This window comes from Lissotriton vulgaris, chromosome 10 (genome assembly GCF_964263255.1).
Source record: "Lissotriton vulgaris chromosome 10, aLisVul1.2, whole genome shotgun sequence".
In the NCBI taxonomy this organism is placed as follows: domain Eukaryota; kingdom Metazoa; phylum Chordata; class Amphibia; order Caudata; family Salamandridae; genus Lissotriton; species Lissotriton vulgaris.
Window position 1 is genome coordinate 859,440,291 of NC_141698.1, and position 21,954 is coordinate 859,462,244.

The following is a 21,954-nucleotide window of genomic DNA, read 5'->3' on the forward strand; positions in this document are numbered from 1 at the left end:
TTATTAAATTTATTTTTAAACTCTGTTGCGATCCGCGAAAGGGAATAGAAAAATCATTTAAAGGTTGCCAGGACCGTCGTGTTGTATAGCGTTTTAGGACCCTAGTGTAATTTTACCGATTCATGCCCTTATATAGGTATAATTCACATTACCCTTATATAGGCATAAAAATCATACCCATATTTAGACATAACCCATCCAGTCCAAATACAGCATGGCTACTTCCACCAGTTCCAAAAATCCACAACGATTTCTTGGAAAACTCTGCTTCAGCAGTCAGGGACATCCCCTTTCTTGAATATTGATTTGTAAATGTAAATGTGGCGTATTTGTATAGCGCGAACAGTGACCCGGAGGCATCCCGGCGCTTGTACTCCTACCACAAGGGAACCCCTCCTGGCTTTTCCTTGTGGGGTGTCCACTCCTGGGCATCCCATGGTGAAACCAGGCATCCCTTGTGTATCAGGGGGCCTTTGTGGAGACTAAGCAAGCTATTGCCCAGAGTTGCAGCGTGGGACCCATGCTTAGAATCGGCACTGAGGCGAGAATATCCGGTCAGAGGAATTTAAGCCCGAAACCCGCCGAGGCGGGAATCGAACCCTGGTCCCTGGCCAGCGTTCTGCATCAAGGTCTGCCGCTCTAAGCATTGAGCCACACTTCTCCATTTGTTCTAGAAATCATGGTGTTTTCAACCGGTGTTGGGCAATCGAGTCCCGAGACAGAGATACCAGACCTCCTTCATTCTAAACCAAGGTACGGAGCTGATTAGACCCTAAGAGAAATCTTGGTTAGATTCTTGGCAAAGAAAGCTAAACCACAGCTTCCCTCGTGCTAGACTAAGGTTAGGTACATCGGGGTAGGCGTATTTTAAATAAATACTTTTATTGAAAACACCCGTCTCTCCATTTCTCTGCACCTCTGGTGAAACAAAGCATGCACGATTGACTGAGTAAAATATCTATCTATTGTTTCCACGACTCTGAAGACCAGTTTTATTCTTGGGGAAACAAAGTTGTCATGATTATGCGGTTGTCAGAAACTATTCCCTTCTTGTGTATTTGAGAAAGTTTCTAGTGACCTCTGAGCTATCTGGCACTCACAATTAAGTCTAATATATTCGATAGAGACCTAGTCGACTTAAGTCCTACGTCACTTCTATAGGATATATTATTCCAATGCGCAGAGCCTATTGGGAATATAGGAACTACTCTACAGTCTTCTGGACATTCTTGACCCCCTAACAAGAATCCTCGACTCGGCTGAGGAGAGCCATATCCACGGCACTCCCCTTGACGTTAATCTTATTAGAGGCTGGAGTCAATAATACTTTTAGGCAACTCTAATGCTAGCATTAACGCTGAAAGACGTAGATTGATCCTCTACAAGATTGACCCCAAGCTTTCAGATATGGCCTACAAGGAGCCATCCTCAAATCCAAAAGGACTTCTTTTCGGAGAGAAATTAATTAAGTCACTTGGGAAATATGTCTTGAGATCCCGTGGGGCATTCAACTCCAATCCACCAAGTAAGTGCTCATCCCCCCCCCGTCCCTTCTATCCCCTTAAAGGGGGAGGCAGACTCAAGCTTTTTTCCATAATTGGAAGTTGATAACTCAAGACCCATGGGTCAACACGGTCAAAGGCTTCATGATAGATTTTGTTCGGGTTCCCTTTCAATCTTCCTTCCCAAGAGACATACCTCTCTTTGGAAAAACAAGAAATAGTGGAAGAGGAAATATCCTCTATGCTCAAGAAGGGTGCAATAATAGAAGTCCCTTTGAACACTTTAACATTCATAAGTACAGTATTCATTGTAGAGAAAAAAGGAAAAGGCTGGAGACCGGTAATAAATTTGAAAAGTCTCAACAAATTCCTAGTCTACAGACACTTCAAGATGGAGGGTATCCACCTCCTGAGAGACCTCCTCTTGAAAGAAGACTGGTTGGTCAAACTAGTTTTAAAGGATGCATATTTCAAGATTCCTATGGCCGTAATCCATCAGCCTTTCCTCCAATTTATGTGGAAGATTACCTTTACCAATTCCAGGCACTTCCGTTCGGACTTTCCACCAAGGTTATAAGGACTGTCGCCTCTTTCCTGAGAGAAAGAGGCATTCGCCTTATCATTTATCTTGACGACATTTTCATAATGTCTCAAGACCTTCAACAGATTCTCCTAGACTTAGACAGGATAGACTTTTCTTTGTTTATAATATTCATGACTGACTCCCTCAAAATCTCTGGAGTTCCTCGGTTTCACCCTAGATACCTCCAAGTGTCTCCTCCTTCCTTCCACCAAAATATCAAAAAAAGCAAGAAAGAAATAACATATTTTGAGACAAACAGACCTTCCACTGAGGGATCTAGCCAGACTTTTGGGCCTTCTCTCTTCTTCTATTCAAGCAATTTTCCCAGGCCCCTTGAATTATCAGGCCGTACAAAGGATAAAAGGGAGAGCCCTGAGATCAGGCCTTTGGTACGAAGATCGGATAACCCTGGATCAGGGTGCCAAATCAGAACTAGTATGGTGGTTGGACAACCTAGAGGCCTGGAATGGCAAGGCAATCTTTGGCTCGGAACCAGATTTTGTTTTGGAATCTGATGCTTCCCTACACGGTTGGGGTGCATGCTTTTGAACCAGAACACAGGAGGGATCTGGTCTCGGGAAGAATCCTCTCACTACATCAATTTACTGGAACTTATGGCTGGCCTTTATTCGCTTATGCGCTTCAGACATTCCCTCCAGGGGAGGTCGGTCATTTTAAAGATGGTCAATATGTCTGCGGTAGCTTACATCAATCGTTTGGGCAGTACCAAATCTGCCGATCTCTCCAATTTAGCCAGGAAACTCTGGATGTTCTGTCTAGAACACAAAATTGCCTCCAGAGCTGAATATTTTCCAGGAAAATCGAACATCTCTGCCGATTGGAACTCCAGATTCCTATTGGATCACAGCGATTGGAAACTCAATCCAATTGTTTTCAATTCCCTGAACAAGATTTGGGGTCCTTTCGAGGTAGACCTTTATGCGAGCCGTCTCACGTATCAACTAGAGAATTATTTCAGTTGGATGCGGGATCCCAATGCACTAGCAGTGAATGCCTTCCTGCAACCTTGGTCAGGAATCCTCGCATATGCCTTTCCTCCCTTTGCCATGATCTAGAGGGTCTTACAGAAAGTGAGACAAGGGTGCTTTCTGGTCTTGATAACTTTTTTGGCCATCCCAAGCATTGTTTCCCCCCCTCCCCCAACACCCCCCACCCTGGAACTAGCATTCGACATTCCCCTCTTAATCCTTTCTCTAGAGAATCTCCTCACAGACGTAAACGGAGATTCCCATCTGCTAACCCAAACCTTTGGAAACCTAGCAAATCTGCACTTTTTACAAAAAAAACTAGACATCTGAGGGAATCTAGGGTGGGGTGATGTGTGTGGCTCTTGCCAGGTTTTCCTACTGGGAATCCCTTGCAAACTGTAAACTTTGAATTAAAAAAACTAATTTTCCCACACATTTCTGTGAGGAACTTTCCCCTCACTGAAATTTAGAGGGGGGGGGGGTGAGGCGTTTTTAAGCACAGGTTGAGGTTTGCAGGCCGTTGGTGGGCACAAAAACGCTCCACACAAGACCGCCAACCCGGACTCCCCTAGTTTTCCAGTTCTCAAAAATGTGCAGTATTGTAAGTGTTACTTCTGAGTCTATCCACAGCTGAAGCACAAATACATACTGGCTGGTTTTGGTATTACCAGTAGTAATAGGGTCAAAATGGCAACACTATCTGACTACTGAACCCATTACTTGGTGCTAGTGAGTCGTCAAGGCACCAATCACTTTATGACCCATTCACACGTCTTTCATGCACCCCACACAATGCCATTCATACAGCCTTCCACCAGCCCAACAAACACACACAATACTCCCCTCAACAAACCACCACTATTCAAGGGCTCATCAAATTCATACCTCAACTCGACTACAACACCATTCACACTGTCAGACAAATCAACTTATAGCTACACACCTCTTGCAAACTAGTATACACATCCCAACAGGCACATTCGATCAGCCAAACCCCGCACATTCCATCAGCCAACCGCCACACATACCGCCACACATTCCATTGGATTATAGAGTGAAATTAACTATCTCAATTTCTAGTTCAACAGCGTAGCACCTGAAGGGTAATGTCATTTTTGTACCTATTTTAAAGATTTCAATTAAGTCCTCGGTAGGTAGTTCCTGTGCTGTCATTAATTTAGATGTGCTCACATAGCAACCATTGGAAATAGTCGCAAATGTGTCAAAAGAGTTGTGAAATCGATTTTTCTGGAGGTAAAAGCAAAGTGTTTCACTGCTGTGTACATTTGTATGGGCTGTCAGATAATCACACCTTTGAACTTTGCTGGGAATAATTTTAAGAACTGCTGCTGGAAAAGGCTGGTGTAGGAAATGTTCTCTGTTCATAGGATTAGTTTGGCAGATTGGTTAACAAGGTAATCCATTAGCAGACATGACCAGTGACAATGTATGCACAAAAAAAGAGAAGGTTAAATTTACGGAACAATGTTCGGAACTGCTGGTTGATTCAGTCCTGGCAAATTTTGATGTTTGATCTGGTTCATAGTCCCATCGTACATCTTTGCGCAACAAAAACAATATCTGGAGACTGTCCTGCAAAAGACAAATGCAATATCCGCAACCAAACCCCTTGTAACTAATATGAAGAAGAAATGGCATTAACCGTGCAAGAAAGTGCATGAAGATTATAGCAAGGCTAAAAAACAAAAAATGAAGTCATGGAAACTTTTTCCTCTTCTCCTTTTGTTAAGGAAACTTTAGGCCCAGGTGACATTTTTACTACATGGGTGTAATCTTGAGTAGTTTGTGTAAATGTTGTGAAAAGCAAAAATTCCGAAATAACTCAACTACGCATTGTGGAGTGATTAAGTAACATCCCATGCAAAAATTTAGAGCAAGCACATGGAACAACTTGATCAGAACGCAAGCGGCTGCTGTATGTTGTGGAGACAAACAAGTTACCTCTGGTAATTCTCTTACTTGTATGCAGCAAGTATGTATTTTGTGTTTTTTTTTTGCATAAAATGCACCCTTTCAAACTTTTTTGAAGAAAGTGCAAATATTCTGCAAAATTATATCATCTAATGCCAGTCTTGCATACTTAATTTTATGTAATTTTTCAGATATGTTACATTACACTCATCTCACACACCCCTACATAACTTCAAACACTTCCAAGATGTAAAAAGTTGTATCCACAAATCTGCTCTATTGCCAATCTGATAAACGCGTACACCATAATAGAATCCACAAGTAGCAAGGCTATCACTAGTTTCCCCAGCTTAAATTATCCCAATCCCCGTCAGTGAAGTAAAAGAAGATTGCTAACTCCAGCCCCTCCCTGGAGGAAAATAGCATGCAAATACCAATTCTGGAGAACACACTTTAGCATCCAAAAACGAATTTAACTCCAAATTAACACACATCAAAATCAGACGTCTTCAGAGTTCTATTGTAAGGAAGTATAAACTCAATACCTGTCTCCACTAAGCTCATCCTGTCTCATACAGAGCAGCATTGAACTAAAACTCCTTTATTTGTAAAGAAGTGCATTTTATATATAAAATTTATATTTCCACTGGGGAAAGAAAAAAGAAAAAAAAAAAAAAAAAGGATACAGGGACGTTAAAGTCAGGCTCAGATTTCACTCGTACAAAACCAGTGAAATTCGGCAGCTAGTTACCTGAGCTAACTATAACTTATGCCCCTGCAATGCACGGTTTAGAACCACACATATTACAGAACTCATGACATGGTCAATGGCATCATCCAGTTAATGCGAGTGTTTACTAAAACTTGTGTTTTAGGTGAATATACTAAAAAGGTACCACAAAAGTTAAATTAGTATACGTTGTGTTGTGTACTACTACCGAGTTGTTCCCTTTTGTACCAGTTTACGTGAGTCACTGTGTGTATCCATGTGTGAGTAGGAGTCTGAGTGACTACAGGTGTGTGAGTGGCTGTAGGAGTGTATAAGTGGGTGTCTTAGTGGCGGTCTGTATTGGTGGGTGCGTCAGTGGCTGTATGGGTGGGTGAGTTGGTGTGTCGGTTTGTCAGTAACTGTAGGGGTGAGTGTTTGAATGGTTGTGTGCGTGATTAACTGGGTGTGTAAGTGGGTATCTGAGTGAGTGTTTGGTTAATGAGTTGGTGTGTGAATTGCTGTATAGAAGAGTTAGTGTCTGAGATTGGCTCTATGGGTGAGTGAGTGGTTGTAAGGATGTGTGAATGGGTATTCAAGTGGTTGTGTGGCAACAATAGGGGTTCTTTGCCCCACAAACAACCCTCAGCAGCCAAGGGTACTTTATCGCCCAACCAGTAGTGCGCCAGCGGCCCCTCTGCAAAATGGTTGAGAAAAGGGGCAGGGCCTCTGGTGAGGTCTCTGCAATACCACAGGAGGTAGGGGGGGGGGGTGAGGGACTTTCTCCTGGCAACATTAGGGGTGGTTGCCCTCCCCCCCAACCACTATCAGCAGCCAAGGGGACTTCATCCCCCCCATACAGAGTGGTTGAGAAAGGTGGCGGGCCATCCTAGCACTCAGACTTGCTCTCTACAAGTCCTTCATTAACTTTTTTTTTCCTTTTCCTTTTCCTTTTCCTGCACTTGTGGCATTACTCTTTTTAGACTCCCTCCACAGCGTGTCCTCTCCGTTGACTGACAATCAGAAAACAATTAATTTCCGCTTGCTTTCCATCCCCCTCAATGAGTCCTGTTTGTTGTACTTTTCACCAAGCTCTACCCTTGCCCTCACCTTTTTTTTTTTATCATTACCAGCCCCACATATATCCTCTTTATCTCTCCTTCTCCATGCGTTGGCCCAACCAGCTTGCTCCTATGGACTCTAAGTCTTATCTCAAATCTTCTCTTTCCCAAAGCTCTGCCATGTGCGCCATGGACTTGCTTCTTTCATGCTGTACCCACCAGTGTCCGTTACCCCGCCTCCCCCTTCTGTTACATTGGCATGCCCCCTGCACCTTCATTTGTCCTTACATTATGCCGAGGTTCATAAATAAATTACAAAAGCAAAATAAAATAATAATAAGTACTGTTGTCCAAAAAATTTCCGAAGTAGCTACTGTCCACTTCCTGTATGAGCGCTGCCCAACCTTTGCTGTTCCCACTAAGATGCTGGCTGTGGTGTGGTTAGGGCGGAATAAAATATTGTGTGGATAGTCATATGTGGAAAACCCTCTACATAGTTAATACTCATTAAAACTTGCATTTGTTGCAGGTGTACAGGACTACTCTTGCAAACTCGAGTTAATGCATTACATTCTGAATTCTGCTCCTATGTGGGTCATAAACCGGAGTACAATATTTCGAATTTTATAGAGAACTGCACCTCAGTTTCCGTACGGTCTACCATTACCACCAAATCAATCTAGTTGAAGAAAGAAAAAATAAACATAAATATGGATGTGTTGACATGGCAAAATTAGCCAATTAGGATATACTTTTAAATTTACTAGAGTGATTCTGCATCAAGTAAATGATTGTTCATTTTGAAGCTGGTGGGGGTTCAGATTTTGAGAGGGGTGGGGGGCAGAGAGCATTATGGTATCGATAGCTAAGAACTGTAGTAGTTATGTAGCAATCATACAGTTACCATTCATAAAAATCAACACATTAACCATTTACCAAAGATCAAATGGTTTGTTTATTCTAGCTCCTTTAAAACTGCTCCGAGAGCAAGACGGTAGAAAACTATACAAAGCAGTTATCACAGAGGTTTACATTATTGAAATTCGGCATCATCGCTGGCTTTCAATATTCACGCAAGTTACAGTCCATACTTTTGTATGATTTCCTTTGCTTTCGATATATAGGCAGCCATGGCATCTTCCTTTGAGGTACCTAAAGGTAAACAAAGGTTTATTGATCTGTTTGCTACAGGTTGTAAAAAGGATTACATTCTAAATCAAGATGGAGTATTTACCCTTTCTTAGATTCCATGCTTCCCATTTGGCCTTCGCCTTCAATTCTAGCATTCCAGGAGCATCTTAAAAAAAAAAAAAAAAAAAAAAACACACTATGGTCAATACATTCTCGCATAAGGCTACATCGCTTCTAGCAGCTATGCTATCCGGAATCTTAAAAATATCTTTAAAAAGCTGCTGATGTCAAACAGTTTGTCGTCTTTTCAGTGTAATCCAGGTTTTGAAAAGACCCCATTCAATGTAAATTTGAAACTAGTTCAATTGCAAATCGAATGACCATGCACTTGCCTCTCTCCGAGAAACTCATTGTGTCTGGTTATGAAAATTATCCAGAAACTGCTGAGAACTCTAAAACAGGTCAGTCTCTGGACATCCAATAAACTACTCCTATAGATTCATGCACCCCACAGCAGCTCCCACTGGATACCAAGACCATGCCACAACCAAAATACATTCCCCAAGATTTCGTGTTGGCAGAGACAATGACATGCATACAAGCTATTGACGGTAGTCTAAATGCCAGGTTTATATTCAAGCGGATTGGGTTTTTACTAGATTAATTGTGATAGCACTCATCAAGAGCGGATTACAGAAGCAGCTTGTTAATGTTAGTTAATCGGGCGATCATGAAAATATCTGAAAAGCCAAGTTGAAGGCCATCATGATCTAGATGAATCTTTGAACCGATTTTTGGCAGTCTCAGATAAAGCTGCCCTGACAAATATTGTTCTAAGTGGCCCTCACTTTACCTCTGTTGCCGTTTTAGAATAATGCAAAAATGAACAATTGATGGACAGAATGCTGAACCACATCAAACTCACCCCCAGTCAGAGATTCTGGGCCTAAAGCCATTGTGTTTTTGTTCACCAAACCATTACAGTTTGAACCCAGCAATATGCAAATAAAATCAGTCTGGATCTCGCTCGCCCTGGAAACAAGCATCTTAGGACTGGTTTTGGGGTTAGCTCCACTCATCAGCAGGAGGCCTGAAGCCAGTGGCATGGAGGACACAGGACCCACGCCTGAGAATACCCATCGCACTCGGGGTGACAAAATGCAAAAAGAACAATTGCTGGACTGAACTCTTTTCGCCTTTTTTGGAAGAGGTATGGGACTTTGGCCCAGTCAGTTTGTAGCAGGGAGAGTTGTAAAAAGAGCAATTGATGGACATAATGCAGAACAATGTCCTACATTCACCCCAGTACAGAGATCTGGGCCTAAACCCATTGTTTTTTGCTCACTAGGGCATTCCAGTTTGGAGCCAGCCATATGCAAATCAGTTTTGACCCTGCACCCAATAGGAACAGTCCAGCCTGAACTGCCAGGCCAGGTCCTCCCTGGCCTGGAAACAAGCCTCCTAGGACCGGTTTCGGGCTTTCAGCCAGGATAACTTGACTCCAGTGGCATGGAGAGGACGGGACCCACGTCTGGGTATACCCATCCCACTCAGGGATACCAATGCAAAAAGGACAATTCATGGACAGAATGCAGAACAATGTCATACATTCACCCCAGTACAGAGATCTGGGCCTAAATCCATAGGGTTTTATTGCTCACTATGCCATTCCAGTTTGGTCCCAGCTCACTACACCACTGGATTCAAGCTAGCCTGCCTGATGAAGGGTGATGCCCTGAAACTGGTCCCTGAATGCTTGTTTCTGGTTTCCCATAAGTAACAGGGTCAAGACTGATTTGCATATGGCTGGGTCCAAACTAGGGTGGTGTGGTGAGCAAAAGAGTGATGGATTAAACCCATATCCTTGTGACTGGAGTTGAATGTTTGCATTGTCCAGTATTCTGTCCATCAATTGTTCCTTTTGCATATGTAGCAGGTAGAGGACAATCCCTCCCTGCCCCCACTGTGTGTCCCCATCATGACTAAATTACTTTACTATGCCGGCCTGTTTTAGGTCTGCACACTAGGGCAGCCTGTGCCTTTGCTATCTCCAGTCCATGCCTGCAAGCAACTTCTTTACTTGCCATCCAGTGGCGCATACATTGCTCTATCTTCTGTGCTCAAAAATCAGTCGAACTTCCAGTCTTCTACCATTTTGTCCTCAAGGTCACCCCCTTCCCCCTCCATGGCTATATGGCTTGCAAATATTCCACCCATATCCCCCTTTTGGCCTCGTACTCCAGCATCCTTCTGGAGCGGGTCAGCTTTGGGTCTACCCCTAGTGCCTCTGCTCTGCTTCGAGGTCTGTCTGCTTTACCTCTACCCCTCCATTCCACCATGACGGTTTGCTTTACTTCTGGCATAGGGTAAATGAGAGACTGAGACCAAGAAGTGAAAAAAAAAGGAAAGGACTGTGTGCCATTTTAAGACCTGTCAGCCTTATGGTGGTCTTCCCCATCCAACATTTTGCCTTTCCCCTCAATTGTTTCTGGCCTAATTTTTACAGCCTTTAACCATATCAATGCTTACACAATTCATTGTCAATGCTGGATTTTTTAAAATCCCATTGTTCATGACGAGCTCAGCTCGTCATGAGTGTATGGAGGTGTACATCATGACGAGCTGAGCTCGTCATGAGCGTCCAAGGAGTTAAGACTGTGCACGTTACCACTGCTAAGCAATGCTAAGTGCTTTTGCTCGAACAGGTACTTCTTCCTTCCAAAGGTTGCAATGCCCTTCCATGTTGGCCAAAATACAATTATACAATGATCAACTATTCGTAGGGTATGTAGGAGCCAAGAAAGGGAAGGCCGTGCAGAAACTGACCATCTCAAGATGGATAGTGCTCTGCATAAAAATATGCTATTCTTTGGCCAAGAATCCACCTCCTAAGGGCTTGCAGGCTCATTCCACAAGAGCAAAGGCTGCGACCACTGTTAGCTGGCGGAGTCCCTGCTTGGGACATCGGTCAGACAGCAACATGGGCTTCTCTGCACACATTTACCAATCAGTACAGCCTGGATAATCCAGTCCATCCTGAAGGGCACTTGCCTGTTTGGTCCTAAAGGACTTTGGTCTAAAATCTGTTTTACACACCCACCTCCAGGGAGGTATTGCTTGGGGGATCTATTCTACTTCAAGGACTCTGCGCCTGAAGTCTATCAGATTAACATGTTACATGATACCTTTGGAATCACCTTATCCGTTAGTGATTCCATCTAGCTGCAGATTCTTTACCGGCTCTCCCATCCTCCCGGCTCTGCGAACTGATTACAGTGTAAGGGTCACCCTTCGAAGGGCCTTAGAAATTCACATCAGTTTCACATGTGCTCCTCGTGGCTCCATTCTTCTGGTGTGGAAAGTCACGAAAAGAAACTAATGGGCTTACTATTTTATAGGTGGTACAAGTCTCTCCCTAACCCCCTCCCTGACCCTCCCTTAACCACTCCTTAGTTCCTAAACTCGTTCCCTTTAGTAGTAAGTATTCCCCATATTACAGCCACTCTTCCAACCCTCCCACATTTGCTACCAAAATGTATACTTACATGCCCGGAAACTCTGCATTCCGATCTCTGCACAGAAAAAGATAGGAGAGGCAGAGGTGCAACTGGCAGGAGAAGAACAAATGACTGACCAGGGTCAAGCACATCCAATCCCTATGTACAGTCTATCAGTAGATGGTGCAATCGCTTCCTGCGCCCGCCATCTGGAGATGCGGATAGTGGCCAAATGTTCAGGAAAAATGGAAGGTGCACTCGGAGTAAATCGATCAGGCCAAGTTAGTCCAAAAATACTTCTTTATTTAGTTAATCTTAAAACTAGCACATAGCCAACTCGTTTTGTTCCCAATTTGTCAGAGGGAACTTAATCGGGGCTCTTAAATGTCCAACTGCATTATCGATATAAATTGTATGGTAGAACCTCCAAACACTCAATCAACCTCGAATGAGAGGTGGGCATGTGTTGCAGTATCTCAACACCCAAGTAATAAAGGATTCCAAATATCTAAAATTGACTCTCGTAACGGCATGATAACCTGCTGGTTATCATGCTGGTAAGCGAGACTGCTATACTGTACAGGCCGCACATCAGGAACCTTTAATTAATAAGTCCCTTGAAGGTCAAGCGGCTCCTTGGACCTTTGTGAATTTTAAATCACTTTTGGATATTTGGAATCCTTTATTACTTGGGTGCGAGATCCTACAACACATGTCCACCTCTCATTTGAGGTTGATTGAGTCTTTGGAGGTTCATACTTATCTACCATACAATTTATATCGATAACACCGTTGGGACATTTAAGATCCCGGATGAAGTTCCCTCTGGCAAATTGGGAACGAAACGTGTTGGCTGTGTGCCAGTTTTAAGATTAACTAAATAAAAATGTATTTTGGGACAAACTTACCTGATCTATTGACTCTGAAACGAGAGCACTTTCCATTTTTCCTGAACAGAGGCGAAAACTCCTCGAGTAGGTTTGTGAACAGCATTTTGTAGAATAGGGTTAGTACTCCACAACTTACTATAAAATGTAATTTGTGAATACCTCCCTCACGTGTTGAAACTAAACTTACTGACATCATGAAACATGACTGGTAAGAACCCACACAAGCCCAACTTCTCCTGACACTCAACTAATTGCCTACAGTTAGGTCTGTATACACTACACGTAGTAAGCCAGAGACAATGCTTGTGCTTTAGGGTCTACCTTTATCTATTTCAATATGTGTGTAGGGTAAAGGGCCACATGCAGCATCTTATCAGAACAGCAAGAGCATTGGGGAGAAACTGAAATGTTCAACTGCAACATTTCTAATACTCTAGCATGAAAATCAGAAGTGGTGGACTCCCCTTTCTCTTTGTGCCCTAATCTCCTCTTGTACCCACATTACTTGATACTTTCCACAGCAACGAAAACGAATGGCCCTTTCTCTTTCCACCTGCAGTGACCTCTCCTACTTTCTTCAAAGAGGTAGGAAAGGGTAGTCATCCATGGCTCCTTCACTGTAGAATAACAGTTATTAGGATAGAGAGTTATGGCAGGTGTGGTGTAAAATAAAGACATTTGTGGTTACTTGCAAGCACAAAGCTCCTGGGGAATTGGAGCCTGCAGTCTAACACACAAATAGATTTGCAACCATGACCTCACCATCATTCTGACAAATTACAATTAGACATTGACCCTTTGGCAATTTTGCACATGGAATTAGCCTTGCATTCTTTTGTGCCACCATGTGTATGTTCGCCTGCTTTAATTAGCTTTTGAAGAAAGGAAACAAAAATGTATATAATGTACTTATTTGACTAGAATGCTTCATTACCTATATTGATGTCACCAACAGTGGCTTGCTTGTAAAGCCCATACAGTTCCTTCAGTTCATCATCGGTTGGTCTTGTTTTCACTTTTTTTACATCTTCTGCAATCTTCTTAAACTCTTCCTGAATAACATAAAATAGTCCACAAGATTGTTCAAAGAACAAAATATACTTCAGCCTAAAGTTTATCAGCAAGTAACATTATAGAAATTATCATCCCATAGTCAATTATTAACTATTATCACCTTTATCTGATACAGAGAAAGGAAGAGACATCTCTGATGAGACACCGACTTTCAATCTAAACTGATATGGGTTTTCGCCCAATCCTTGCTTCATAAAAATTATCTGCCAAAAACATTTTTAATCACTGGACTTTGATCAGTAAGGTGACTTGCTTCGGTCTCACTGAATAAAATGGTCTACACCCCACAGATCAAAGGAAGCTGGTGGGACAACTCTTTGAGAAAGAAGTACCAATAACTAGGATGATTAAGGCGTCCTCTTCTGAAAGCTGTACTCTCAGTGCGCATGGATGGGTTGGGGTGAGAGCGATGGAGTGGTGGTAGTGGGGGGAGGGGGGGGTAAGAGTGTGTTGCAAGCATCCTCTCGCTTTCAGTTTACTATTTCTTCATGTCAGACAAGCTCGTAGTAAACAGGTGCACATATCAAACTCGCAATTTCCCTAAAAACTTCATCTACCACAGCAGTCAGTCTCTAAACAGTCTATTCTCCCCTCAACCTATGAATAATACTGTCTACACTCGTGAGACAGAGGTGACCCTCGGTCAGTAAACTAATTTAGTAGCACGTTCTGAGGAAGATAGATAAATATCGGCGTCGCTTATCATCGTACTTGTCTGATGGAGACTAAAAATAAATATGTAAATGTAAAACAGGATACATAATCTTTTCCGGGTGTTCCAATTACTGTAATTGAAGCAGTGCAGATAGAAACACTGTTTTTTTCTGTTAGACAAAGCCTGCTGCCTAGACAAAGGCAGGATTATTATGGTACCTTGTCCAGGAGCAGAGACTGAGTTCTGGCACAAGTTGGGTAAGATTAACATGGAGCTTCAAATCTCATTTTGGGTGCAAAATAGAGTTTGTGCCCAAAACAGGATTCAAACTCCATTGCAAATCACACGTGTCTGTGCCCTCAATTTGTCGTAGGTGAAACCTGTTGCGAACTAGAAGAGTGTACTGCCCATGCAAAGTTTGTGCTCGCCAGAAAGGATAATATGCAATACTGGCATTTTATATACCATTAAAAGAGGTCAAGCTCTGAATCCAGTGCAGATTGTGCACCAGCTAATTAGCACACCCAACGTGAAAGTAAATTTGTTGGTGCACAAATTGGACCCTCTGTAGAGCATGTTAAAACGAATTATTTTTATTTCATAACTTCTATTCACTCTTGGAGCTCAAACAAGTACTCTTTATCTCTACACAATGCTAAAATCACGTTTTGATTTTTTCCAAGAATTCGGAAAATCTGTTCCAAACGGTTTGAATTGTTCAAAGTGATTTGAATCCTTGAGAGGTCCAAATCAGATTTTAAGCAGCTGTCCTAATGCCAGTTCCCCAAGTGATTAAAGGACACATTTAGTTATCGATGCAGACTTTATCTATTAGTACAGCATCTCTACGAATAAAGTACAAATGGCAGCAAATCCCTCAAGTAGCAGGACATCTTTGCGTGACTTCGGAAATATAAATTTAGGCTATTCAAATCAATCCCAAAAGCAAGCTGTACTCTTCGGCACTTTTAAAGGTTCTTAGTATGAAATAATTGCTGAACAATCATCTAAACATGTAACCGTCTAGTTAATCTCTGTTTTTTGTACAGTCAAAGATAAATACTTTAAGCTGAGGATCCCGATGTGTCCACTGTAAGCCATCATAGACAGAAGTTACACATGCTATACACCAGAGCACACTCAATCACTATGTCTATAATCCAATCAGAACACATTTCAAATGATAGAGAATTATGGAAAGGATTTCCTCTTGGTAAAGTTTCCAGTAAGTCTTTGATCCAGTTTCCTGAAAGTCAAACTCCAATAAGTATTTCAGCCACATTTCCAAAGAGTGAATGTAGATACAGTCTACTGTATCTACATTCACTCTCTGGAAATAAAACACAAGACCGGATCTGGAAGTGTGGCTGAAATACTTATTGAAGTTTGACTTTAAGGAAACTGGATCAAAGACTTGCTGGAAACTTTACCAAGAGTAAATCCTTTCCATAATTCTCTATCATTTGAAATGTGTTCTGATTGGATTATAGACATAGCGATTGAGTGTGCTCTGGTGTATAGTGTGCATAATATGTGGTCTGGATCTCTTAGGTCCACAGATTGATTTACACCCCAGTGGATGGGTGTTAAGACGCCATTTTTTGAGCACCTCCTACTGTGTGGAGTTCAGTGAATTCTGTTGAAGGCTTAGAATGTCATTAGATGTGCATATTCAATAAGCAAACCCACTTTCTTCTGTGTCTAAGTCAGACACAAGCACTGCACCCTTTCTTTTCCTCTTTCATGCCCCTTTGTCAAGAGTAAGGAGACTCCCTGATCAGTCTTCTCTATGAAAGATGCTAGATTCTTGGTAAATTAGCTTACCCTGGACTGCACTGGCACTAAAACTGAGGGCCCGATTCGAAGAGCCTCCTCACTCTGGATGAAGACCCTGCAGTCGTGGTGGTGAGTCCGCACTCATGGAAGGGGCCCGCACAATTAGAAGCTGCCATCACCTCACACAAAGATTACTCTAGGAAAGAGGTGGGTTGATCCTCTATGACCAACAAGTGTCATGGATCCTCCGTAGGTATTTCACGTAGAAGGCTGAAACGTGTATCACCAGTAAAGTTAAAAGACTACCCAAATGTTTTAGTTTACCACCAGAACACCCCAATACATAATAACCAATCCTACCAAAATGTAATTTTAGCCCACTTGTGATTTCTTCACTTTATCTTTAATGTGAAGCTTAGACGCAGTGTGTCCCAGGAATTTATGTCTCTTTGATAGTGTACCTCATTCTACATTTCATTAGTAGTAAAGTCACTTTATATGCCCACTAAAATAACTCCTGTATTATTAAGGTGAACCTACCATAGCATGTGGCAGTACATGCGGGTGAGGTGGCAACATCCTCTCCTTATGGATGGTGGGAATGGAGAGTTGTGCTTAATTGGTGAAACTTGTGTCAGAGGTACAAACTCACCAGTTTACTAAAAATGAGATGCAAGTAGGTCCGTGGAGAAAATGGCCATGACCGAAAGTGAAAAACACACGGGCAAGGTTGTGGGACATCCTGGAGAAGATGAGTTTCCCAAAGGCTCTTTTGGGCTTTATAGTGAAGCTACATGAAGGGAACTATGCGAGGATCAGATGGGGCACCCAGGGGCAACTGACAGAGGGTGCTCGTGAGGAGTGGAGTCCGCCAGGGATGTGTTATGGCACCGACCCGTTTCTCCCTCTTTGTGAATGGTGTGGTGGATCACTTGAGGGAGGAAGCGGCAGATGCACCATCCCTGGTGGGGGGAAAAAAACACCTACTCTACGCGGATGATACCATCTTGATCTCCGAATCCCCCATAGGTCTCCAAAAACTCCTGGACCGCTTTAGTGAGTTTTGTATTGATAGAGGCCTCACCATCAATACCTCTAAAACAAAGCTTATGGCTATCTCACCCTCCAAGAGATTTAGGAATAACATTTTGCTTAATGGTGTCCCTTTGGAGCTGGTTGATTCTTTTGATTATCTGGGAGTCAGGGTAAATAGCCGGATGAGATGGAAAGACCACTTGGCCAAAATGTTACTAAACCACAAAAGAGTCTCAGGGGTGGTATTAAGGGAACAGCGGGAGTCGATGAGTAAATCTGTGGCTCAGACCCTAGCAATATATGATGGCCAAGTATTACCGGCAGCTCTTTACGGTTCTGAGTTTTGGGGGTTTGAGAACATAACTTAGCTAGCCACATCGGAAAATAAATTCATGAGAGATCTGGTGGCCCTGCAACTGGGCCTAAGCGAATCATGGTTGAGCCAAACTCCGCCCCCTAAGGCAGTGATTAAGAAACTATTGGGACTGGGTACAGGAAACGACCATAAATAGTGAAGGGGGGGCCCATCTCCCAGCGATTTCTGGAGATCAAATGTACAAGAAAATTGGAACCCTTCCTTGACTTTATAGAGAAACCCTTGGACAGAGCACTTTACCTCAAATTCGGGCACGGGACTTTGCCGGTGAATGACTTTTCTTCTGGGTGAAAAAGTAAAGGTGTTTTCCCTAAATCATGCCCCGGCTGTGCAGCCCCTAATGAGTCAGTAGCGCATTTTTTGTTTGCCTGCCCGGCTTATAGGGTCGCAAGGAAAATATGGTTAAAACCGCTATGCATGGGGCTGGGCCTCAGATGCCATAAAATGGCCCTCCGGGTCCTTCGTACTGACACATCTTCTACTGCTGTGGTGTGTGGGGTAGCCAAATTTCTGGGTAGTGCATGGCAGACCCGTACCAGGAGGGCCAAGCGTCTCGCTCATCTAACCTAACCAACGGACAGCATTAGGCAATGAAGTGCTTTACGGTTTTTAAATAACTAGCTTTGAGCTTGATTTTAGACAATTTTACTGAGTAGTATATGAGGATGTTTGCAAATATATGAGTGTTGTGCCCCTACTCTTATTTTTTTTAATGTACTGTATAAACTCTGTACTTTTATGATGAATTGTCCATCGAATAAAGTAAATACAAAAAAAAACACTTAAAAAAAATCACAAACACACACACACCCAACCAAAAATTTATAAACATGGAAATAAAAAATTAATAGTTCTTGTAGTAAGTCAGTGTTAAGAACGACACAGAAAGAACTGCTGAAGAGACATTGTTGAGACTTTTTATACATTTTGTGACACACACAAGCGCAAACCATTGTGCAGAACCTTCACTTCTTCCAAAGCCCACGGAGTGTTAGTCATTCAAGAACAAGCAACCACCAGGACATGAAGGCCAAGACGATCGCACGTCTGAGGGCCCAGGCGCCCAACGCCCATTGGGATCAAAGGGCTTCAGCCCACCGCCCCCCACCCAGTCGTGTGCGGCAGCCCGGGCTGAGACCGCTTCCTGGGCGCACACACAGCCGCACCAGAGTACTTTACAGGTCCTTAAAAGACCATTCGCTTGTAAATGAGGCAAGGGCATCGGCTCTTTACGGTGGGGAACTTTGGGGGCACTCCTGCAGGCCAGAAATCGCCAAATTGGAGAATAAATTTATGCGGCAGTTATTGGCGCTTCCCCAGGGTACACCACTTCTACCATTAAGGTTAGATTTAGGACTGAGTTTTATTCAGGATGAGCTAGCCTTGAAACCTCTTCGGTTCTGGCGCAGGCTCTGGATAACTCCAGAGCTTGCAAACTACAGGCTTGAACTGAAGGATGTAATGAACCACAGCAAAAATTGCTTGGCTTGTATTTGTGAAGCAGGAATTGCTGAAAATGGGAATGCTTGCAATGTGGCATGAACCGGAACAGGCATGTAGGGAGGTCTCGGGTAAATTCCTTACGAAGTCCTTTATGGATCATAAACGCAACATATGGCTACAGGACTCGAGCTGGTTCACTGACAAAACTGTTTTTAACAATTAAGACTTAATATGTTTTTGAGGAATTCCTGAATGTCATTTACCCAGTAGGAGCCAGGAAGCTCTACATCCAATGGAAGTATGGAACATTACCAGTAAGGGCCTTCACTAGCAAATGGCCTTCCCTCACGAAGGAAGCCTGCCCGGGGTGCAGTGCCAGTCATGAGGATGAACTTGACATACTTTTTTTCTGCCCGGCTTATAGCAAAGCTAGGAAGTATTGGTTAGTCCCCTTGTGTAAGAACATGGGCTTTGACAAATGCTCGGTTGCACTGAGAATCCTAAAGACCAATACCTCAGGGCATATTGTTTTTGCACTATCGAACTTTTTGATAACCATGTGGTCCAAGAGATGTTTTTTAATTGTGAATAGTAGTCAGGGGTGATTGTATATTCTCGATTTTATGGAATTTTTAATGTTCATGATGAAATGATTATTTTATAACCGTGTTGAAATATATGTTTTAATTGTAATCTTTTATGGCTGAAAACGTCGAAATAAAGATCAAATGATGATGAAATGAGGCTTTGGTTGTTTTTTCACCCCTTCTAGAGCCCCTGCAGCTCCACTTTAACTATTGCTGGATGAGTCGGCCCTCCCCGAAATTTTTTCTCAGCCCCTCCGAAATTTGCCTCTAGTTGCGCCCCTGGCTGAGGCAGCAGTTCCTTCTACAGATTGCAATGAACACAACCATTGCCTTGTAATTGGAAGCCAGCCGCGTCCTTTGGAAGCACAATGTGTGCCAGGCCCGATTAACACACTGAACACGAAGGATGAGTTCATGTGCACAGCAGGGCAGGTCTGCTTTCACGTCTTTGTGTTCACGTCTAGCGGAAGGGACTGGCCACATACAGACTCCCGGACAAACCAGATTCTTACAGAACTAGACACAGAACCCTCATTGTTCTCCCTGGCCAGGCAATTGTAAGTAACATTATCGCATCCTGCCCCTGTAGAGAGTTTCAAAATTAAACAAAGATAAAGCACAAGAAAAAAAAAATACCTTCAGTAACTATTTTTTTTTAATTTTAAGGAAGAATTGGCTCTCGCTTTCATAAAAAAAAAAAATGCATAGTAACACATGTGTTAGAGTTTATTCGTCATGAACATACCGGAGGGACCAAACAAGCAGCGTTCCTTCATAATATTTCAGTCCAATGCACGCATGGTCAAACTTCATTTTGGACAAGCATTTTAAAGTCATCGGACTCTTGTAGGAGACTGAGAGCTCTGCATTTCATTTATGAGAAGGCGTTTTATCGCCCAATTTTTTTTTACATTTTTTTGTTTTAGTATTAATCACTCCTTTCTGGCCCTCCGCACCATGTTAAAAACCATGGTATGTATGAGCTTTCCTATCTGCGCAAAATTGACACCTCCCCGCTCCCCTCGACCCCCCTCCCCGAGACGCCTTACACCGGGTGCAGTACGTTCCGCATCTCCGTGCTATAGCATAAGTATTCTAAACCAGTCCGGGGGCGTTAACGCTTCACACCTCTATAATGTACTAGCCTTGGAACCGAAAAACGATCAGAACACATACACTATGCGCCCAACATGGCACAGAAAAGAAAATCATGAACAATGAATACAAGGTGCAACGTTCTTACGTTCAGCGCTCTTATGGGCCTCTCCGAGTGGAGGCGGAGCCGTGTCCTAAACCACCTGACCACCCCCCCCCCTCCCCCCCCCCAGGAAACCGAACACCGAGCAAGCGCCTCCCCATCTAATTTCAAGGCCGGTTTCTATTCTGTGCATTGGCAATCGATGGTCCAGCCTCATATTGTCCCACAGCCACTGCATAGATATATGGGCGCGATGCATTTAAACGGATAATATGAGTGAGTTAAGAGGGAGAAACTACGCTGATTATAAGTGCAACAAAAAATTGTAAAAACAAAAAACTGAAATAGTCTATACTTCCGGGACATTTTGAGGAAACACTTGTTGTTCGAAGTCACACTTCCTCCAGGGCTTGAAGTGGAATGGAATAGGGGGGGGGGGGGGGTGGGTGGTCTAAAGAGGTGCGTATCCGATGTAGTTAAGGGCGTGGCTTAATAACAAGGATGTACAAATCTGTGCTTAGCAGTGTGAAGCCCAACTGGTACTTTCCTGCCTCTGTCATTGCATCCATATACAAAATACAACAAGTAACATTAGACCTCCAACAAGCCAGGACTATTGGCTTTGTTAACGGTTGTTAGTTGCAAAAGCTAAATAAGCAGTAACTATGGCTTCGTTGTACAGAATATGGCAAATGCTTCAGTTCTGAAATGAAGAGAACTACAGCGAGTCTCTTTGAAGTTACATCAAAGGGTGGCACTACTGCAGAGTTAATATTTTTTTTTCCGCCGAGGATGTGGGCAAAAATGAAGAGCCCAAGAGGGACCCGTCTCAGCACCTGCTTTTTAGAACTGGAGGTGTTGAGCAGTGGCAGGACCCGGCCCACTTAAAACCCCGCTCTGATCCATTTGTTCCCTTCCCTCTACGTGGCTTCCCTAACACAGACTTTCAGTTGGTGTTACCTGGAGAGACATTTTGGCCAGAGGTTCGCAGCAAGCGCAGTTGCCGAGTCTGCACTGCACGTCTTCCCAGTCAGATGATGGTCCCTGCAGCGCGCTCCCTCCTCTTATAGCGGCAGCCAGCTGCAGCCGTCACTCAGCCTCCGATTGGTCCAGGCGCGTGACATCATCGCAAGCCCCAGGGATGGTGGCAGCTGTGAAGGGCAGCGCCTGCGGCAATAACGGGGCTGCGGACCTCGCCCAGGCGAGATCTGAGCATGCACCTGACCGGGTCACTGCGGGGAAATATCTCGGAATCACTGATAGGATAGACGTAGCAATGCCCGTCTTAAAGAAGAAGTATAAGTGGTTAACGAGAATCATCACATGCAGCAGCTGAAGCCTGCTAGGATCCACAGGCATCGTCTCTTACTACCTCAGTGTTTCCTCATGTGGAAAACTCTTCCTACATACAGATGTTGCGTATTTACAAGGGGGGTGGGGCTCGTTTTCTGGCCCCGTCGCCGCGACTAGGTTAGGCAGATTGCACATTTGAAGAAAATCCGATCACGCGGCACACAGT

At 43.4% G+C, this 21,954-nt stretch overlaps 1 protein-coding gene across 1 annotated transcript; it reads right to left on the reverse strand.

Annotated features, from left to right (window-relative positions):
* Nucleotides 1–7,710: 7,710 nt before the first annotated feature.
* On the reverse strand, nucleotides 7,711–21,694 carry ACBD7 (acyl-CoA binding domain containing 7). The gene is made up of 4 exons (XM_086939985.1): nucleotides 21,396–21,694; nucleotides 13,226–13,343; nucleotides 8,008–8,070; nucleotides 7,711–7,925 (listed from the first exon to the last, which is right to left on the reverse strand). The coding sequence occupies exons 1-4, from the start codon at nucleotides 21,405–21,407 to the stop codon at nucleotides 7,852–7,854; spliced, it is 267 nt and encodes an 88-aa protein (XP_086796111.1). The 5' UTR covers nucleotides 21,408–21,694; the 3' UTR covers nucleotides 7,711–7,851.
* Between the last annotated feature and the right edge of the window lie 260 nt (nucleotides 21,695–21,954).